The 20,664-nt window shown below is 42.6% G+C and overlaps 1 protein-coding gene across 5 annotated transcripts in view; it reads left to right on the forward strand.

Annotated features, from left to right (window-relative positions):
* The window catches only part of GALNT9 (polypeptide N-acetylgalactosaminyltransferase 9), a 325,496-nt gene that overhangs the window by 224,073 nt on the left and 80,759 nt on the right, over positions 1-20,664 (forward strand). For all 5 annotated transcript variants that reach the window (XM_043529609.1, XM_043529608.1, XM_037879090.2 and 2 more), the window contains one exon: positions 9,582-9,699. In XM_043529609.1, coding sequence (XP_043385544.1) covers positions 9,582-9,699 — 118 coding nt within the window. The remainder of the gene's footprint in view (positions 1-9,581; positions 9,700-20,664) is intronic.

Genomic DNA, 20,664 nt, shown 5'->3' on the forward strand with positions numbered 1-20,664 from the left:
CAGTCAGCAAACTCCAGCGAGTGTGTTGTGACACACTGATGTATAAAAATGAGCTTCCAAAATGCCATGGGAGTGTGGTCTCCTTCGTGTTTCCATGGTGAGAGAGAGCCTGGCTTAGACAGGTATTGGGCCTAATTCTGATCTCTTTTACACTGGTGAATTCTACTGACTGTAGTGGAGCTACTCTGGATTTACACCAGTGTAACTGAAATCAGAGTATGGCTCATCTGTAAAGTCCTTTGGGAAAGAAAGTGCCGTGTTGTACTAATCAGTTCATCGGCAGACATCTTTTTTGGCTTCCGGTTTACAAACGCATAGAACAGAATTCACCTGGTTTATTCTTTAAGATTCTGACCTCCAATTATTACTATTAAAAACAACAACAACAAACCCTATCCTGCCTTGTGTCATCAGGACTCCATTCCTCATCCCAGTTCCCCCTGTTTATAAAGCTAGCTGCCCTGTTTTTGTTGCCTCTCTCCAGTGGGATTTTCAAACCTTGCCATTGTTAAGCTTGCCAGCTCCTGCAACTCCAGAATACAGAATCTGTCCTTGAGGCCATATCTCAGAGACCGTGTGACTGTTTATTACACAGGACATGATTTGTAGGAAAAATAAATGCATACACAGGTGCCATGCAGTTTTCCCACTGATCCATCATCAGGAGTCAAGGTGCTGCTTATGCACCTAAATCAAAAGGAAAAATTGGCAATTCAGCCAGGCAGTAGAAAGCTCAAATATTTTGGGTGTGATGCACTTTTTGAACTGCACTCTTTTCGGTCAGGTGTATTGGGAATAGTGTGTGTGTGTATTGGGAATAGAGTGTGTGTGTGTGTCCGTCCGTTCATCCCCCCTGAAGTATTGTATTTCAAATGCAGATTGGCTGCAAATCAAATGACTTTTTGGAGCGGAAAAATAATCTGTTATTTTAAGCAATATTTATATATCAAGCTAATGCTCTTCATTTTCTCTGTCACTTTGTCTGTTTTGTTCTTGATGAATCCACCAAGTAGTATCCTCAAATTTGTTTAGGAAAGAGGGGTGCAGGGGCATTACTCCCAAACACCATCCTGGAGGAGCAATGTACCAGATGTTCTGTTCTTGTTCACACCCAAGGTCACAGAGACATGAGGTCCAAACTAGTTCAGCTCCTATGTCCTTGCTGAGCTCTGGCTTTGACATTGATATTCCGTGTGACACAGAAAGGATTTCAAGTTGTGTTCATTGAAGAATATCTTAAAGTAATTTACACAAATTGACCACACAGTATCCTTCCCTGGCCAATACTATTGATTCCTCAGACAGCATTTCAAAGCTTGAGCCATGCCAAAACAGAAAGCCATTGTATTGTACGTTTCTAACCTTATCGTTTTCCCATAGCTGTCACTAATACTTGGTGCTTATATTACCTTCAATTAGATTGTCTCGAAGCATTTTGCAAAGACTGTCTCTCAACACCCCTTGGAAGTAGGCAGGCAATAATTGCATACATGCACTGGAGTTCTTTGTGATGCTTTTCCAAGGTGAGGCAGTGGGTCACGTTTTCAGAAGTGCCTCAGTAACTTAGGAACCAAAAGTTGCTGTTTTGAAAAGCGACTGAGGAGCTTAAGTCCCCGTGACTTTCAATAAGATGCAAGAGCCGAAGTACCTAAGTCACTTTTGAAAATGGGACTTAGGCCTCTGAGCTACTGAGGCACTTCTGAAAATATCACCCAGTGTTACTATCCTCCTTTCCCAAATAGGGAGACAGAGGCGTAGGGAGGAGAAATGACTTGCTCAGGATCGAAGAGCAGATGAGTGACAGAGCTGGGAACAGAAGCCAGGTCTCCTGACTCACAGTCCCATTACCAATCCACCGTACTGTGCATAGCATTATAGCTAGTTAACACTTGGATGAACCAAAGCATGGAGAGGTTAAGGGCCTGATGCTCGGAGGGGCTGAACCCCCAAAACTCCAGCAGAAAATAATGAAAGCTGCAGGTGCTCAGCACCTCAGACAATCAAGCCCTGAGTGACTTAACCAAGGTCTTGCAATGAGTCACAACAAATCTGAGGAGAAAGCCCAGGATTCCTGACTTCTAGCTCCCTGCTCTGTAGACCACAGTCTTATACAAGGATGATTTTCTGTACAATTTCTGAAGCTACTATTTGGTGACTGTGGGCTCCATGCTGCCATATGGAAATGGAGAGGGAAAGAGGGGGACAAGGGGAATTTTTGTTTTACCTTCCTACACAAAGGGCTGCATTGTACTGTATCTGCCACTGTCTCTCTGTTACTTCTATTTTGTGGTCATGGTTTGTATTTTTAACATTTTGTTGGGGCTCCTGGGATTTGGGTGTGTTTGTTTATTTTAAGTCAAAATAAATAAAATGGTAGGGGTGAGAGAGAGAGAGAGAGAAAACAAACAGAAGTATGTCTCTGTTGCCCATAGAGAGAAAGATGAGCACACAGTCACATCCAGAAAATTTATACTCAGCCTTATTTAATTAAAGAGTCACTGCTTTATTGTACAGCGTCAACAGCTGCAAAATCCATTTTCCTGTGAGAGAGGATCCAGCACCTGGGAGAAGTCTGAGTGCCTGAAGATATTGTTCCTCATTAGGGAGGAAAAAGAAACGAGTCCCCAAGGGGAAGCATTTTATTGCTGGAAGAAGCTGCTTCCTGTTAATCTTTTTGGGGAAAGCAAAAGGGAATCACGCTGATTCCAAACTAAAGGCTTCCTCTTGCAAGATGCTGAACACTCTGGCCCTGGTCCAGAAAAGCACTTAAGCATGTGCTTTCATTTAAGCATGTGATTAGTTGGTTTTTCTGCTCATCATCATTAGAGCTTGGTAAACAACTAATGGCTTGCTCAGATATTTGCTCCTTTTCAAAACTATTGAATTTGCTTCAGCTTTATTCACATCCCCCTTTTTATTCCAGTTTCTAGATCAAATTCACTCCTCTGCAGTTGGCCAGCAAAAGACATATAAATTATGTAAGTCACACTTATGACCTCACAATGGGACATGTTTGATGCATGTGCTTTGCACAGGCTGTCTGTAAAGGGAGGAATCTCATCCTCTGTGAATATTCTGGAAAACACGTTTATCACCAGGAGTTTCTGCAGAAACAAGTGAATATATTTGTGGACAGCACCTTTTGACCGTGTAAACATGACTTGACTTACCAGGAAGCTGGTTTGGAGAGTCACTCTCATCCAGTCAGGGAACCAAAACGGTACCAGATTGATGGATATGTGGAATCAAAGCTAACCGATGCTGCTCAAATTTCAGATATTGAATACACCTAGCATAATTTCCAGCAAATGATCATCAAGCCACAGGAAATATTTGTGAAATAATTAATCAATCAGAGAATATTGCAAGCTGTTCACACACATTTAAGGAACAGAAAGTAGCTTAATTATTCAAATAGTCAATGTGAATTATTTGCTTAGTTTTAATCATCACTGTGAGTAATGATCCGAGGTAAATTTTTTAAAAGTGCCTAAAAGAATCAGTGTGATGTCTTGCTTAGGATGCCCGCCCAGAGTTGTGACCCCCTGTTTCAACTGCCTCAGCAAGCGAGAGCTTTGCTGCTGTTAAGCTGTTTGTTGTCTGCCTAGCCAGCAAACTCTTCAGGGCTCTGTCAGTCCAAACCTTGCCTTGCAGGTCACAATCAGTGCATCCCAATTCCTGAGCTCCCTAGTAGAGACGTCTCTCTGCAGCGTCCAGTCCCTCTCACTGGATGCTCACCAAAGTTAACTTTGCTACTTCCAAAGAGACAGAGTACACACCAGCTTATCTGGCTAGCTGAGGACTTACCCTCCAGTTTAATACAAGCACTGAGCTGGTTTTGTAATAAAACAAGAATAGGTTTATTAACAAAGAACAGACATTTAAGTGATACTAACTTCATCTTATCATGTGACTAAAATGACACAACAGGAGCAAATAAGGGCACAAGCCCAGTGCCATTTGCACAGTCTTTTTCTGGACCATAATCATCCTTCTGTCATTGATTTGGTTCTGGTAGTCAAATGTTCTTACACTCTGGAAGGCACTCTGATTAGTATGGCTTCAGAGCCAACCGTTGTGCTCGGCTGAAAGGGTAAAACTCTCACATTCTTCATCTCCCGTATTTTCTTCTAATCACACACGCTTTTCTGACTCTAAGCCGGATTTTGTTCTTCCCACTGATAAACATCAAGCTGTTCTTGTATTAGCAGGAGTGTTGTAAGCAAGACACGAGAAGTAATTCTTCCGCTCTACTCCGCGCTGATTAGGCCTCAACTGGAGTATTGTGTCCAGTTCTGGGTGCCACATGTCAGGAAAGATGTGGACAAATTGGAGAAAGTCCAGAGAAGAGCAACAAAAATGATTAAAGGGCTAGAAAACATGACTTATGAGGGAAGATTGAAAAAATTTGGGTTTGTTTAGTCTGGAAAAGAGAAGACAGAGGGGACATGATAACAGTTTTCAAGTGCATGAAAGGTTGTTTCAAGGAGGAGGGAGAAGAATTGTTCTTCTTAACCTCTAAGGATAGGACAAGAAGCAATGGGCTTAAATTGCAGCAAGGGCGGTTTAGGTTGCACATTAGGAAAAACGTCCTAACTGTCAGTGTGGTTAAGTGCTGGAATAAATTGCCTGGGGAGGTTGTGGAATTTTCATCAATGGAGATTTTAAAGAGCAAGTTAGACAAACACCTGACAGGGATGGTCTAGATAATACTTAGTCCTGCCTTGAGTGCAGGGGACTGGACTGGATGACCTCTCGAAGTCCCTTCCAGTCCTATGATTCTTTGATTCTATAATTTCCATTCAAATGAACGTCTCCAGGTTTTGTTCTCTCTCATCCTCAAGATTTTTTCCCCTTTCTGGGATGGAGAGGCATGAAATAAAAGTCTGTTGATAGTAAAATTCTGATTGTTGGTTAATCATCTTATATGCACTATTTTGAATTAATTCTTGTGGAATTATCAAAACACTCCTACTACATGTACACTCTGTGCAGAAACATAGTTTCAGAATAGGAGTACTCAGACAGTGAAAAGATTTGTTTTTTTTCTCATTGGAGAGAAGTAGATTAGCAGCATATATAAATTATAATGGTAGCAACATCCTCAACATGGGGCATTTCCTTAGGAATTAATGACATGAGAGGTTAATGGCCCAGGGCAAAGTTTCAGGCCACCAGCTCTCCCAACCAGTCATTAATCTAAAGGAAACTGTACACACTTTACTGCTGGAAATGTAGAATCTAAGACAAATCCCATCATATTTCCCGAACCTAGTTTCCTCTTGCTAATGCTTCTCTTCAGCATGCTGTAACCACCTAGCTAAATTCAGAGATGAAGACCTACTACAGCATTATCCTACATTCACATAGCATCTGTGACCTGCAAAGAGGTGTTATTTCTTTACATGCAGAGTGTGTGAGAGCACGGGAAAAATACACATATGCTCTGTCTTTGAGTCAGAATGCAGCAACTGTTTAAAAACACACATAGAATCAATCATAGAATCATAGAATATCAGGGTTGGAAGGGACCTCAGGAGGTCATCTAGTCCAACCCCCTGCTCAAAGCAGGACCAATCCCCAATCAAATCATCCCAGCCAAGGCTTTGTCAAGCCTGACCTTAAAAACTTCCAAGGAAGGAGATTCTACCACCTCCCTAGGTAACGCATTCCAGTGTTTCACCACCCTCTTAGTGAAAAAGTTTTTCCTAATATCCAACCTAAACCTCCCCCACTGCAACTTGAGACCATTACTCCTTGTCCTGTCCTCTTCTACCACTGAGAATAGTCTAGAACCATCCTCTCTGGAACCACCTCTCAGGTAGTTGAAAGCAGCTATCAAATCCCCCCTCATTCTTCTCTTCCGCAGACTAAACAATCCCAGTTCCCTCAGCCTCTCCTCATAAGTCATGGGTTCCAGACCCCTAATCATTTTTGTTGCCCTTCGCTGGACTCTCTCCAATTTATCCACATCCTTCTTGTAGTGTGGGGCCCAAAACTGGACACAGTACTCCAGATGAGGCCTCACCAATGTCGAATAGATCTAACAGGTACACCACTGTGTACCTGTTAGATCAAGAAGTGAAAAAGACAGTGATACCACATAACAGTAAACCTGTAACAGGTATTTAGGAAAGCATGTTGTAGTTACCCAAACTGGAATTTGACCAGGACAAATATTCCTATTGTACAATTGTCAGGGGTTCTTTAATTACCTTAGAGATCAGGAGCTTAGTTTGATATCACAGCCAAAAATAGGCCAGATACTCAGCTGGTGTAAATCAGTGAGACTCCATTGAAATCAACAGCACTGAGTCATTTGACATCAGTTGAGAATCTCCTCAGAGCCCTGTGGCATTTGCTCAGTGCTTGTGTAGGAGAAAGAGTGTTACCCACAGCACTTCCTGCAGCACTCTGGGTATTCTTGGCAGTTACCCATCCAAATGCTGGCAAGTCCTGACCTGCTTAGTTCATGGATTTTGATGGCCAAGTTTCTCCAGGGTGACTAGTGATTTGGGATGCCTCTCTTTTTGGATTCTTAGCTTGACATTCTTAAAAGGGTCCTGAGTTGCAGAAGGTGCTGAGCACTCACCCTCTGAAAATCAAGCCACCTTAGGTGTCTCAAGTTGGTCACATAAACACTGAGGCACCCAAATCACTAGTCACTATTGAAAGTCTTAGCTGGTGACCCCCTGGCTGCAAGTGGTTCAGACAGGAGCTTCTCACACGCAGTAAAAATGGCATTTTCTTTTAGAATTGTCACCTTTTTCTAATAATTTCTCCCTCTCAAACCAAATTCATTTGTGGAAGCAAAATGCTCACAGCAGTTTATATATTTGTTTCTTAACCTGGTTCAGCTTGCTACCTGAGGAGTTTATTGGGTAATGTTTGGGGAGGAGGGCGAGAGGAGATCCAGGAGCTAATCAAGCCATTTCAGTCTCCATGTCAGAAAATAGCGCTGATCAAATGTGTTTCCATCAACAGCTGCCTTTTTCAATTATGCAGAGAAAACATCAGGGGAATGGTGTGCAGTGCAGTATAGCCCGGTAATGATGTGAGAGGCTGAAATGGCCAGCAGAGAAAGAGAGAGACAGCTGAAGCTGTACCAGTAATGTGAGTGTTACAATGGAGTCCATTATAGATAAGTAATAGCAGTGCCTCAGCAAATGAACCTTTTCAAGGGCACCAAATAGTTCCTTCCATAGGTCAGGCCATCTTCTTGGATGTTAGATACATTTCAAGCCCAGCAGGGAAGGACTGTTATATCTATTTACTTGGCCATTTCTTTAAGGCTTTTTAACCTCTTGGCATATAGGCAACAAACCCCTGATGACAAAAGGCAGCTTACATGATGACACCATCACTGTGGCCACCTGCTGCTACCCATGGATTCATCAGTATGTTTTGATGTTGCCACCATGGGGATTATTTTATCTGCATATTAAACCAACTGATGAATATGATACTCAGATGCCACCTGCTTCTAGTTTATGTTTCGTGGCTTTGTATGCTCACTGGAAAAACTAGGTTACCTGGTAAGAGTGAGCTGATATTTTAGCAACAAGCCATTAAAGAAAGGAGGGGGTTTTGCTGGATTTTCACGGTAAATAAAATATGTTTCAGGTCTTTTTCCATCCTCTCTCTTTCCAGAGACACTGTGTATGGACTGTTTCTAAAACCAAGGAATTTTCTCCACTCTGTTAGAAAATCACTATTAGCAAACTTTGAGCCTGTTCCAAAGCCCATGAAGTCAATGGAACTCTTTCTGTTGACTTCAGTGGGCTTTTGATTGGGCCCTTGGGAACAATGCTGCAGCTATTGAAAAGCCAAACTCACAGCTGGGATATGACCAATTATTCTAACCATTTATCCTCGCTGCAGCCTAAAACTTCTGTGCTTTTACAGCCCTGGCTTTTCCTGATGAAGGTCCTGAACCTGCAATGTGAGTCACATTGAGCCCTGCTGAAATCAGTGGGACTCTGCCCAGCTGCACGGGTCTGTCCCGGTGGATCAGATTGCAGGATGAGGGCCCACAGGATGGCAGCAAGAATTTGAGATGCAAATAAATGTGGTGCCAGCTGATCTTGGTGCCTTTTCTTTTTTAATTTAGTTAAGTTTATTTTGGAACCCTGAGCAATAACAAAGTCATTACAGACTTGGCAGGGGACTTGGCATTCCAGTTCATCAGATCTCCACATCATTAGTAGTATTTTTTTTAAAACATAAGGAGAAGGGAGATATTTGTTGCATGTCGGTGAAATATCACTTCAGTAGTTAAAAAACGCTATTAAAAATCAAAGGCAGTATTAAAATTTCATTAGTGCAAGTTTGGGGTCAAGGTCTAATGAAGGAGCAAATTGGATCGTCTCACAAGTAAAAGGGTAATAGCTTTTTACAGTTATTTTTGTACCGTTGATGGATTTGTCATCAGTGTGTGTGTTTATATGTGTACACGGGCAGAAAGTTGCCAGAGCCTTTTTGCTCAGTCAGACAGTTGCTAATGCACCTACCCATTCCCCCATTTGTCTGTGTAAAGTTATGGAAGGGGAGGATTATGTGGTTATGCAACATCACAATGGAGCATTTTACTCAAGGTACCCAACAAGCAAAGATGCCCCCAGAAACTCCAGGCAATTTCTGCCTTCTCAGCTAAGGGCGGCAGAAATGCATGGGAAGCATTGTAAAATGTAATTAGCAACTTTTGCCTGTTTGCCATTCGCTGGCGCAATTTTCACGTTTATAATATAAATTTAAAATAGTGTGGGGGGGTTGTTTTAAATAGGGGAGACGCCATGAAAGTGACAAGTTGTCCAGAACCACGACGACTCCTTGCATTCCAGTGCAACTGAGTCATATTTTTCTCTGAGGGGAAAAAAACCTCCGAGAGATGAGTCCTGTAATGCCACCATTTTATTATCAGGTTTGACGTGAACTCTTTGTGGCAAGGAAGTAAAGGAGAAGTTCTGCTGAGCTCTAAGTAGCACACGATTTTTACAGCAGTTTCTGGAGGCTTTGATTTCTTTGGAGCAGCTCTTTAAAAGCAGAATTAAGTTACTTTACATTGAAGGTTTCAGACCTAGCTCCAGGGTTGCTTGTAAACTTTTGATCTTTTCAAAGTGCAGCACTGGGGTTGTTTTCTCTTTCCCTGGTGAGTTTTCCTCTTCTAAGAATTCACCTTAGTGAAGTGATGCATTTCCCCCAGCCCCCACCCCGAACGACTTTATGAGGGGTGAAATTCATTCACAGGCAGAGTGCCAGCAAAAAGTCCACATACCACTTACCACCTTAATCCATCAAAAGCCCTTCAGCATGTGCTCTACTTGAAGGGACTCCTGCCTGAGCAGGGGCTACTCATGTGTTTCAAGTTAAGAGCATTGCTGGATGGGGCCTTAATCCCCCCCTAAAGGGTTTAATTGGGCTCTGCTGGCCCTCTGCACAGGGGTGAATTTAACCCTAAAAGAATTTGGGGCATCTCTGCAGTAGCTTGTTTATTTCATGTCAGAGCTCATTAGAGCTCATTATAATCAGGTTCCATTATATACTGTTTAAACACCTTTGTTTCTCCCCCTTTTTCTGGGCAGGACGCCAGCAATGATTGGATGTTCGTTTGTGGTGGACCGAGAGTACTTCGGGGAGATTGGCCTGCTTGACCCTGGCATGGAGGTCTATGGGGGAGAAAATATTGAACTGGGCATGAGGGTGAGTGGCAAATGAGAAATTTCATGTAGTACCAGTGTACAGAGCACAAGAGGAATGCTTGACCCTACAGAACTGTCCTCTATCTTTCGGTTTACTACACAGAGGTGGCTGGTATTGCAGAAAAATCAAAAACAATAACAAAACCACACACAAACACAATAAGAAATTGATCATGGTCCCGCTAACACTGTGCAAATTCATAGAATTCAGCAGTATGGTTTTTACTCTGTGTGTGTGGTTCAGCTCCTTGGGCCAGATCCTCAGCTGTAATAAATCAGCATAGCTGCATTGACATCAATGGGCCTATGCCAGGGTGGATTGATTTAAATCACCAGTGTTAATCATGGTTTAAATCAGCAAGCAGGAAACCTTGATTTAAATAATCAATTTTAATCTTGTTTTACCTTTGTCGTTTTTAGTTATTTTCCTAAAGAACTACTGATTCTCATTGGCTGGTAACCATTAAAACGTGGTGATTGACAACTATGTATAGCCTTTACACTACATTTGTTACTTTCTTTTGCTAATCAGGAGGATACACTATATCTATGCACATTTTAAGCTGTTCTATAGCTTAATTTACATTTATTCAAATTCTTAATTTTTACGTTTTTGTTTATATTAGAAAATGATGAATGATGCACTTCTTATTTACTGGATGATAAATTTGGTTCAAGCGCTACATGGCTGGAAATTAAAATTCAATTAAAATGCACAACAAGAGTATTTTAGTTAAATAAAACTTCCTTAAATGTGCTAGATACACAAGACAAAAATTATCAAAAAGTTTATTAAAACATGTTTTTCATTTAAAACTAACTAATTTATTAGACAAAGGAAGTATCATCTGTAGTTAGTGAATTGAACTGATTGTTTCTGGTCACCATGTCCTTCAAGATTTTAGAGCTATTAGATCTCGTTCTCTCACACCTACCGTTTATTCATAAATTGGAAGAGGAAAACAAGCTCTCCTGCTTTTTCATCTCCCAATTGGTTTCTTAACTTTGAATGAAATAAATAATCAAACTGATCTAGCTGAATTAGCTGAAATGAAGGGAATATTTTTTCTGAACATTCAGAAGAGGCTACTGCTGTCAAAAGCTGGTTTAGCACTTCAACAGCTCTGGTTCCAGGTGCTTGGCCAGGGACTTCCACCAGTTCAGTGGTTTGAATTTTAACGAAACTTGGCAACGAGCATGTACTGCTTAATATTTTATTAATAAATTGAAACTATTTTAATACATTATAGTCGGTTTAGGCCTTAACATGGATTGCCATGATTTCAAATTTAATTTTAAATAGGTTTATATTAAAAAACACTTTATTTAATTTGAATAAAAAACCCTCCAATTTAATTTTTTTTAAATCTGTTTTTTATTTTTTAAGAATTAGTTGTATCCCCCCTGAGTTAAGCTAATTGACTCCATTTGCTCATTGTAGTGTATGTAGAACAGCTATCATCCATGCATGCGTGCACGTGCGCACACAAACAAAAATACTCCCAATTATCCAAATAGCCCAGGGGACAGAGATTTCCTTCAGATATTCGAGAAGGCAGGACTCATTCAGCAGCAGCATGGCCTTCCCCATGGCCGGGGGCTTGTCTTCCTCCTCCTCCTCCTCACAGTCCTGGCTTGGGGTCACTGCTCTGCCTTGCCAGGACTACAGCCTCCCCACCCCCATTTCTGCACCTTGTGCCTGCAGGAGCCATGTGTCCTCGGCCCTGCGGCAGCACCAGAAGACCTCTGCAGCTCCGCTGTCATGGCCATGCTCACTCCATCCCATGACAGCGGGACTGCAGAGGGCTCCCTGCACTGCCATTCAGCAGCAGCTGGGGACTCCTCCTCTCAGTCCTGGCTGCGGGTCTCCACTCTATTATCCAACCCTCCCTGCATTATCCAAATCCCTTCCTTCGCCCCCAGCATGAGACAAATACCCTCTGCAGCATGTATCTCATGTTAGGGGACAAGGCAAAGGATTCAGATAATAGGGTTTTGGATAAATGGGAGTATACTCTATATAGTATACGGGATCGCAATCCACTAGAAATTCATAGACTTTAAGGCCAAACGATTGTGATCATCTAGTCTGACCTCCTGTAAAACACAGGCTATACAACTTCCCCAAAATAATTCCTAGAGCAAATCACTTAGAAAAACATCCTATCTTTATTGAAAAACTGCCAGTGATAGAGAATCCACTAGACCCTGGGTAAATTGTTCCAATAGTTAATTACTCTCACTGTTAAAAATTTAACTCTTGTTTCCAGTCTGAATTTGTCTAGCTTCAACTTCCAGCCACTGTGTTGTGTTATACCTCTTTCTGCTAGACTGAAGAGTCCATTATCAAAAAAAATTTCACCATGTAGGTAATAGACTGTAATCAAGTCATCTTTTAATCTTCCCTTTGTTAAGCTAAATAGATTTAGCTTCTTGAGCATTTTTTCTAATCCTTTAATCATCCTCATGTCTCTTCTCTGAACCCTTTTCAATTTATCAACATCCTTCTTGAATAGTGGACTCCAGAACTGGACAGAGTATTCCAGCAATGGCCACATCACTGCCAAATACAGTGGTAAACTACCGTCTCTACTCCTACTAGAGATTCTTCTGTTTATATGCATCTGAGAATCATATTAACCTTTTTGGTCACAGCTAGGAGCTCATGTTCAACAGATTATCCACCACGACCCCCACATATTTTTCAGAGTCACTACTTCCCAGAATAGAGTACCCTGTCCTGTGGCCTACGTTCTTTGTTCCTGGAAGTAAGTATTTACATTTAGCTGTGTTTAAATGCATATTGTTTGCTTACACCCAGTTTGCCAAACAATCCAGATTGCCCTGTATCAGTGACCTGTCTTCACTATATTACTGGTCTGGACTTTATTTTGCTTGCATATTATCAGTGTGATCATGTCAGGATCACTTGTATCTAAGCCATCATTAATTTTTTAGTTCTGGGATCCATTCCTTTTTATCTATCAAGAAGGTACATGTCTCTCTTAAATCTCCAGGGGCATTCTTTGCAAAATAAGGACTTAAGTGAAAATTGTGGCTCATCCCCATCATCATGAAGGCTCCCCAAGAGTGAATCCAGAGTGGCTCCACCATACAAGGGGGAGTGATTCCACTGTACAGGATTTAGGGATAGTTCCTTGTTGCACAATGGGGCATGCCCACTCCTCTGCCTGGCAGAGAGCTCAGCTCTACAGGACCTCCCCATCTGCCATTGCACTGGGGACGAGACTGTAGCATCCAGTGCATTGAGGATTCTCCTGTTCTCTTCTCTGCCCAGCCCCGCAGCCAAGGAGCAGCATGATGCTACCACAGAGACGCCTGCAGCCTCAGGGCTCAATGGCTTGGTCTTCATTTCCCTTCATGCATCTCCCCAGCTCTTAGCCCAGTTACTCAGGCTGCCTTCTGGACTAAGGAGATCTGTTACTTATTGGGGAATGTGCTCGCGTAAAGCAGCACCATAGAAACAGCAAGAAATGCCCCCAAGAGATAAAGAACTTAAGTTCTTTGATGTACTGCAAAATGTGGACCCCTTAGTTAAGGACAGTGTCTGTCCGCATTAAGCCAGAGCTGCCTGGCATATTGCAGCTTCAGTACATTGTGATCCTTTGCCGTGATGTTCAAGGGTGCTGCACACCCACAAGTCCAGAGGACCTGTCAGAGGTCAGCACTTCTGAAAACTAGGCCACTTAATGTTGCTAGAACACAGTCTCCTCATTATAAAGCTGAGTGTTTAATTACTTCACCTTTCACTGTATTCCCTATCTCACACCAGCACGCCCCCAGTGCATGTAGTGTGCTCATTAAAGCATGTATTCTGCTCATGCTGGAACATTGATCCTCAAATTAGTCCAGCCAGCTCGTTTATATAAAATAAATGCAAACCTTCACACCAACAGACTGCGGAAGACGGTCACTGTGACAGGTGTGTGTTTGCACATATTTGTGTACATTAGTTATTCCAGCAATGGGGTTTATAATGGGATTGTCTGAGTAGGATACCCACAGTTGGATGAGGTGCTGAATGCAGGTTTGGGGCAGATCAGCTATTACCGCAATTCATTCCATTTTCCTTAAGAGATGTAAGAGGATCAGGAAATTGCCAGAGTTGTGTGAGCTCCCCGGCTTTCCTTTCTCATTCAGCAGGGCTTTGAGCTGTTTGAAACTTTTTCCACATGACTGCTTAAAGAATAAATTGAACGTCTTGGCAAAACTCGTAGGAACTGATGAATAAGCCTGAAAAGGAATCTGAAAATTGTCGGTCTTCCTTGTATGAGAAGAACTTGCAGTGTGTGATGAGAACTTTTGGTAAATAGAGGAAAGGGTTCTAATAGGATTATGAAATCTGGAGCCCTGTGCCTATTTCTGCTGCCCATGTATGTGACCCTGGACAGTCATTTAGGCCAATGTTTTGAAAATTGCCCTCTACTTTTGGGTGCCTGGCTCTGGAATCCCAGGCTAGAGCCTGGTTTCCAGAGGCTCAAGCACACGCAGTCTCTGCTGGCTTCAGCTTGAATGGCTGATTCTCAGCACTTCTGGAAAACCAAGCCCTTAGGGTCAAGATGTCCAAAACTGGATGCTGAGTTAGGCTGCACAGCATGGCCAACCCCAAGTGTTCAAAAACCATGTTTGTTTTTGCCCTCTGGTGCTTGAACTTTTCAGGTGTATACACTTGATTTTCTGAAGTTTTCCTCCATGACCATGAGGGCTAGAAATCCCCCCCCCCCTTTTTTTTTTAAACAAAAGCTGTGATTCATGCAAAATCACATGCGAGCTAGTGCTTTAAAAATAACACCAAATAGGTTTATTTGGAGCCTCTTTTGTTATTTTAAATGCTCTATCACTGAGAGCTGAAATCACTTGAGATGGGGCAGTGACTCTGCCCAGCCTGCAAAGAGCTGAAAATCACTAAGATGCTGATGTGCAGAGTTCATGGCAGAGAGACAGATGGCAGAAGAAGGTGACTGACAGTCGGCTGGCGAATGAGTGACTGGCAGAGTCAGAGAGACAGAGCGAGTGGCCAGCAGGGCGGCTGGCAGAGAGGCACAGCGAGTGGACAGCAGGGCAGCTGGCAGAGAGGCGCAGTGAGTGGCCAGCAGGGCAGCTGACGGAGAGGCGCAGTGAGAAAAAAAAGGGGGGGGGGAGGAGGTGGGAGGGATAGCTCAGTGGTTTGAGCATTGGCTTGCTAAACCTAGGGTTGCGAGTTCAATCCTTGAGGGGGCCATTTAGGGATCTGGGGCAAAAATTGGGGATTGGTCCTGCTTTGAGCAGGGGGTTGGACTAGATGACCTCCTGAGGTCCCTTCCAACCCTGATATTCTATGATTCTATGATTGACAGATCTGGCCACACTGACTCCATATTGCCCTCTGCACCTACGCAGTCTTTGCAGAGGTAGGAAGGGTTGGCTGCTTCTCCTATTCTGTGCATCCGCACCATGGAAGAGGAGAATCTACCCCCCACACTGGACTTTGTGTTCAGTTTAGCAGAGACTTTTGAATGGGAGACAAGAGAAGGAGCAGAGAGATGGGACAGCGGAGAAGAAGGGGAAAAAACAATGAACAAATAAAGGAGCAGAGAGAAAAACTACAAGACTGAGGGGGGAAGGGAAGGAGAAATTCTGTTAAAAACAATGGCCACCAATTAAAAAATCCAATCCTTTAAATGTCTTTGCAAATGCTGTGTTCACGCTAAAAGCAAAGGGATTATTCTTGGAGTGCTCCAGCTAGATTATAGTACATCTAATGAACCTTGATTTTAATTATTTTAATGAAGTGAAATTGGAAAAGCCAGCGCAACAAATGAGCCTGATTTGGTTAGGATACTGTTTGGTAATCCAACTAATCCTCCTTAAATAAATCATTTATTACAAATATTATTTTCTTGGGTATTTTGCTAATGGGTTTTCCCTATTCAGTAGTGGGTAGGCTGGGAAATTAAATAGTTAACATATGGGATTTCCTTTTAGTGCATAATATGTAATGCTCCTGGCCAGCTGATGGAGGTTATGCAAATTTCACACCTGCCCTAGATATGTGGAAGCCTGGAATTAACTAACACTCACTCTAGCATCTTTGTAAAAAATCCCTATGATTTTCCCAGAGGTGGGTTGGAGCTGGGAGAGACTGTTTAGTCTGCAGGGAAGCCAGTATATGTTTGCAGGGTTGGAAATAGCAGATGGGCACGATTCTGTGAAACGTAGCAAACGGGAAGTTTGTGTAGTTCAGCTATATAATCTCCTCTCCTACAGTCTGTTTTTCAGGTGTAAACTGTTTACCATAAAGCTAATACATTTAAAGCTGAATTCTGTCACTTAGTGTGCTCGTGAGGCTGCCACTGAAGTTGATGGGAGTGATCCATGAGCACCTAAAAACAGAATTTGGCCCATATGTATATAATATTAGATCAGATTATAGCTGGTTCTTATTTGGGTGGGGAGAGCCTTACCCCACCCTCACCCCATGTCCTCAGTGCAGAAGCTAGGCACAACAGCAATCCCTGCACTACTCTCCTTCCTAGCACTCTGAGATTCTAGCCACCCTTAAGGGAATGGGGGAGGGATGAAGAGAAAATGGGACCAGGCTCCGACTGCCCTCTGCCCCAGGTGGCAGAGCTAGCTGGATGCACAGGGAGGGGAGGATGATGAATGTTACAGTACAGAGCTATCAACCCTGTCTCCAGGAGACACAATCCATCCCCACACTGAGGTCAAGTCAGTGCCTGTCTTTGCCAACTCAGTACAGTACAATGCATTTTGGGCATGATCTTGAATGGCCCACTGGGATGGGAGAGGTGCACAGCCCTTGTTCTAACATGCATTTGGAATAATTATGAAGAAGAAGATGGGAGTCTCTCTTTGGTGTAATAGTCCCAAATTATTAAACTATCCAGGGGATACCTTAGATGGTTTAGGGAAGAGAAATAGTTCTAACCGACTAATAGATTGACTCGCCAACTCATTAAGAAACTGAGTGGTTTACAAGCCTCATATAAGTTCCCTTATTAGTGGGAGCTACACATACCCTTGATTGTTTAGAAAGGGATCACATAAACTTTAAAAGCCTAGTTTATGATTTGACCTAATACAAGGAGTTTATGATCCATCTTTTTATAACAGAACCGTTAATCATCACAGTAAAGATCTTGTCTCTTACTCCGGGGCTCCACTGATAAGGAGGATGAGTTGTTGCTCTTTCTATTTTATACTCATATATAGCAAGGGAGGATGGGAGCAGTCTGAGTGTTTATCTTAAAGGATGCATAGTTTCAAGGAAATTCCCTGTTACCACCATTAAAAAAACAACAATAATATGTTGCCAAGTTGACAGCTGGAGGCAGATCTTCCTGTCTTTTCAGATAATAGCCTGGATCAACCGGATTCTTCTCTCTCTCTCTTTTTTTTTCTTTAATATATATATGTAGCGCTCTGGTGTTAATCAAAGAGGGTCCATTACTGGGAGATGGATTTTTAGATACTGTGGCCAAGATTTTCAAAAATGGCTTGCAACTTTTCCGATTTGAGATGTCCAAAAAGGGAGCCGATGTTTAGAAAGTACTGAACACCCACCCCTACAAGGTGTCTCAAAATGTGCACCCAAAAATGGAGGCTACCCAAATCAGAGTAACTTCGGCTTTTATACTTGCCTAATCTCCCAGCTGGGAGCTGACAACAGGGAAGAGGGTAAGAGCATGAGTTCCTTGGCTTGCCTTGGTGAAGGTTATTGAGCAGAGAGAAGCAAGAAGCTAAATATGAGTCAACAGTGTGACACTGTTGCAAAAAAAGCGAACATCCTTCTGGGGTGTATTAGCAGGAGTGGTGTAAGCAAGACACAAGAAGTAATTCTTCCGCTCTACTCTGCGCTGATTAGGCCCCAACTGGAGTATTGTGTCCAGTTCTCATTTCAGGAAGGATGTGGACAAATTGGAGAAAGTCCAGAGAAGAGCAACAAAAATGACTAAAGGGCTAGAAAACATGACCTATGAGGGAAGATCGAAAAAATTGGGTTTGTTTAGTCTGGAAAAGAGAAGACTGAGAGGGGATATGATAACCGTTTTCAAGTACATAAAAGGTTGTTACAAGGAGGAGGGAGAAAAATTATTGTTCTTAACCTCTGAGGATAGGACAAGAAGCAATGGGCTTAAATTTCAACAAGGGAGATTTAGGCTGGACATTAGGAAAAACTTCCTAACTGACAGGGAGGTTAAGCACTGGAATAAAGTGTCTAGGGAGGTTGTGGAATCTCCCTCAATGGAGATTTTTAAGAGCAGGTTAGACGAACAGCTATCAGGAATGGTCTAGATAATACTTAGTCCTGCCATGAGTGCAGGGGAATGGACTAGATAACCTCTCGAGGTCCCTTCCAGTCCTACGATTCTAAGAGTGCAGTGTAATTAGGGGAACTGAGAAGCCTAGGTCTCTGATGTGCCTATTAGGAGTCACATGCCCTCAAAAAGAGCTCTTGTGTGGTTTTCTGGGGCAGTAAGAAGTTGCCCACTTCTACACCATGCTTGCCTCTGCTCAATAGTCCTGCCCTGTGAGCCAGTGCACAGTGGGGGCTGGGCATCGATTGCATGAAAAAAAATCTGATGTCAAGTTGTGACACGTGTGTTCTTTTAAGGAGATCTGCTGAACCTTCTTGACATGGGAGGAGAGAAAAGAAACAACTCACTAATTTCCACTTTGCCTTTAGGGGCTGATCCTGCAGACATGACCCTGGTGTTATACACATGAGTAATCCTGGTGAACACGTGTGCACCACAGTTAAGCATGTGCATTAGTGTTTTTTGGATTAGGGCCTAAATCCTGTAGGACATATTTTCAATGGGAATGCTACTTACATCAAAAGATTTCATTGAACTCTTTAGCAGGTACAGGATGTGTGCTTGTTTTCATGCAATTAATATTCCTGGGGAGTACTGATGAGATGGCCATTACATTTTCAAATACTGTGGCTGGTTAATGTTATGACCAATAACAGCATATGGTCTATAACTATGGATGATAATGGGCATAAACTGGGGGCTGCCAGGGTTAAGAGAATATTTTTATTTTCTCCATATACAGCATTAGTTATTTGGCTATTTGTATCCTCAAGGAGTTTCATCAGAAGCATCTGGTATAGTTCATTACCAGGGTGAGGTTCCTAGAGTTGGTAGACCAATGATACGATCTGGTATGGCAAAAACCTGTGTTTCTGTGATGATAGCTCTTTCTTTATGTATTATATAAAGGATATAAGCATTGTCTGATGTCTGATAAAGACGAAGGCAATAGAACAGGACCTAAACCAGTTGCAGAAGTAGGAAAACCCTACCGAATTATCATTCAAACTGGCATGTCCTTTTATACCACCAGGACACATTCATCCTGCTGCGAACAAAACAAGACTGTACTGATGATGCTATTCTCTTGAGTTGTCCAGCAATGCTTCGTTGTATGTTTAGACTTGGGGACAGGGTACAAGACACAGATTTATTCAGGTCTCTACCAGAGACTAAACGGAGGTATGTAATACATTGCTGCACAGACATCTGCCATGATACTGTCCAAAGGTCAGTGTTTTTAGTTCAGGGTCTAGCCTATTACATACACTGATATGAAATCTACAGAGCGACTTATCTCTTTAAATTCTGAACCACCCCATGACACTAAGTGATGCATCAGAGCCTCAGGCCCTGATCCTGCCTGAACAGTCTGAGCTGAGTCCAGTTGATTTCAATGAGGCTCCCACGCAGCCAGAGCTCAGTGCAGGATTAGTGCTCTGTGAAGTAATGCACCGTGAAAAACAAAATGTAGGCCGTGCTGGTAGCATTGGCTATAAGGTTGCCTGGCACTTTCCATTAAAAGGCTGTTTCCATTTGCTAGTAACGTCCCTAAATGTAACTGTTTGGGATGAGATTTTCCATGCCAGATGTCTGCTTCAGGCTGAATTTTTTCTAAGGCTTCAGCTAAAATGGTTCAGCCATGTATTGGAATGAAATTTAAGGGAAAATACATTGTTTTGCCTGTATTAAAAATTTGTAGTAGTTTTGCTGAGAAGCTCTATCGTCTCCATGCTTTGGAGCAGGAACTTCAGATTTGGTAGTGGGGTGTCCCTGGAGCTAAGAACATGCCTTTTGCCTTTCCCATGAAAATCTGCCCTCAGAAAACTTCAGTTTGCACATGCTCTGTAGAGACTGGTTCAAGTTAGGCAGCTAAATTCTCTAAGGATTCTATATGCACTGAGTATGCCCCTGCCTAGGGTTGCAGAAGCTAAGCAGGACGTTCCTTCTAATTGCTCCTCCCACAGGGGCCACTGTGGCTTTGGGCACAAGAATCAAGACAGGGAGATGGTCTCTATCTTATGCTCTCAGTGCTTCTCTGCTGGGGCCCTTGTAGTGTGGTGGAGGAGAAGGGGGAAGCAACCTGATTGGAATGCACAGCGGTAAGGAACCAGGATTCCTGAGTCTCAACCTTTCTCTGCTGTCAGCAAATAGCTGTGAAACCTACTGGCAAACGTGTGCCAAATTTCCTTCTAGTGGAAGACAACCTACTATTGCTATAAGGTACCCTATTTGCGCAAATGGCTGAGGTCTGTGCTGTGGATCCAAAGGTTCCAACCTGCTGAGGAGCGATGTGGGTGCCAATAAGGAACACGTGATGGAATTTCTGGGTGGAGGAGAGGTTTCAGTTTGGCTTTTTTTCAAAACCTAGTAAATTACAACAAAACGCTACTTTAAAAGAATGATAAGGTTGCAAAGTCAAGCATACATGTACAATGAGCCAGATTGGCAGCTGCTCTAAATGTGCATAGCTCCATTGACATCAGTGGTGCTACATAGATTTACACCAGCTGAGAATTTTGCCTGGTGTGCAGATGAAGCGACAGCATGTTTGCTACATAGAACGTTGTTGTTAAACAACGGAGACAAACAGCCATAAGTAGAGAAGATTTCCCTGGCGTTTTATC

This window comes from Chelonia mydas, chromosome 15 (assembly GCF_015237465.2).
Source record: "Chelonia mydas isolate rCheMyd1 chromosome 15, rCheMyd1.pri.v2, whole genome shotgun sequence".
Lineage (NCBI taxonomy): Eukaryota > Metazoa > Chordata > Testudines > Cheloniidae > Chelonia > Chelonia mydas.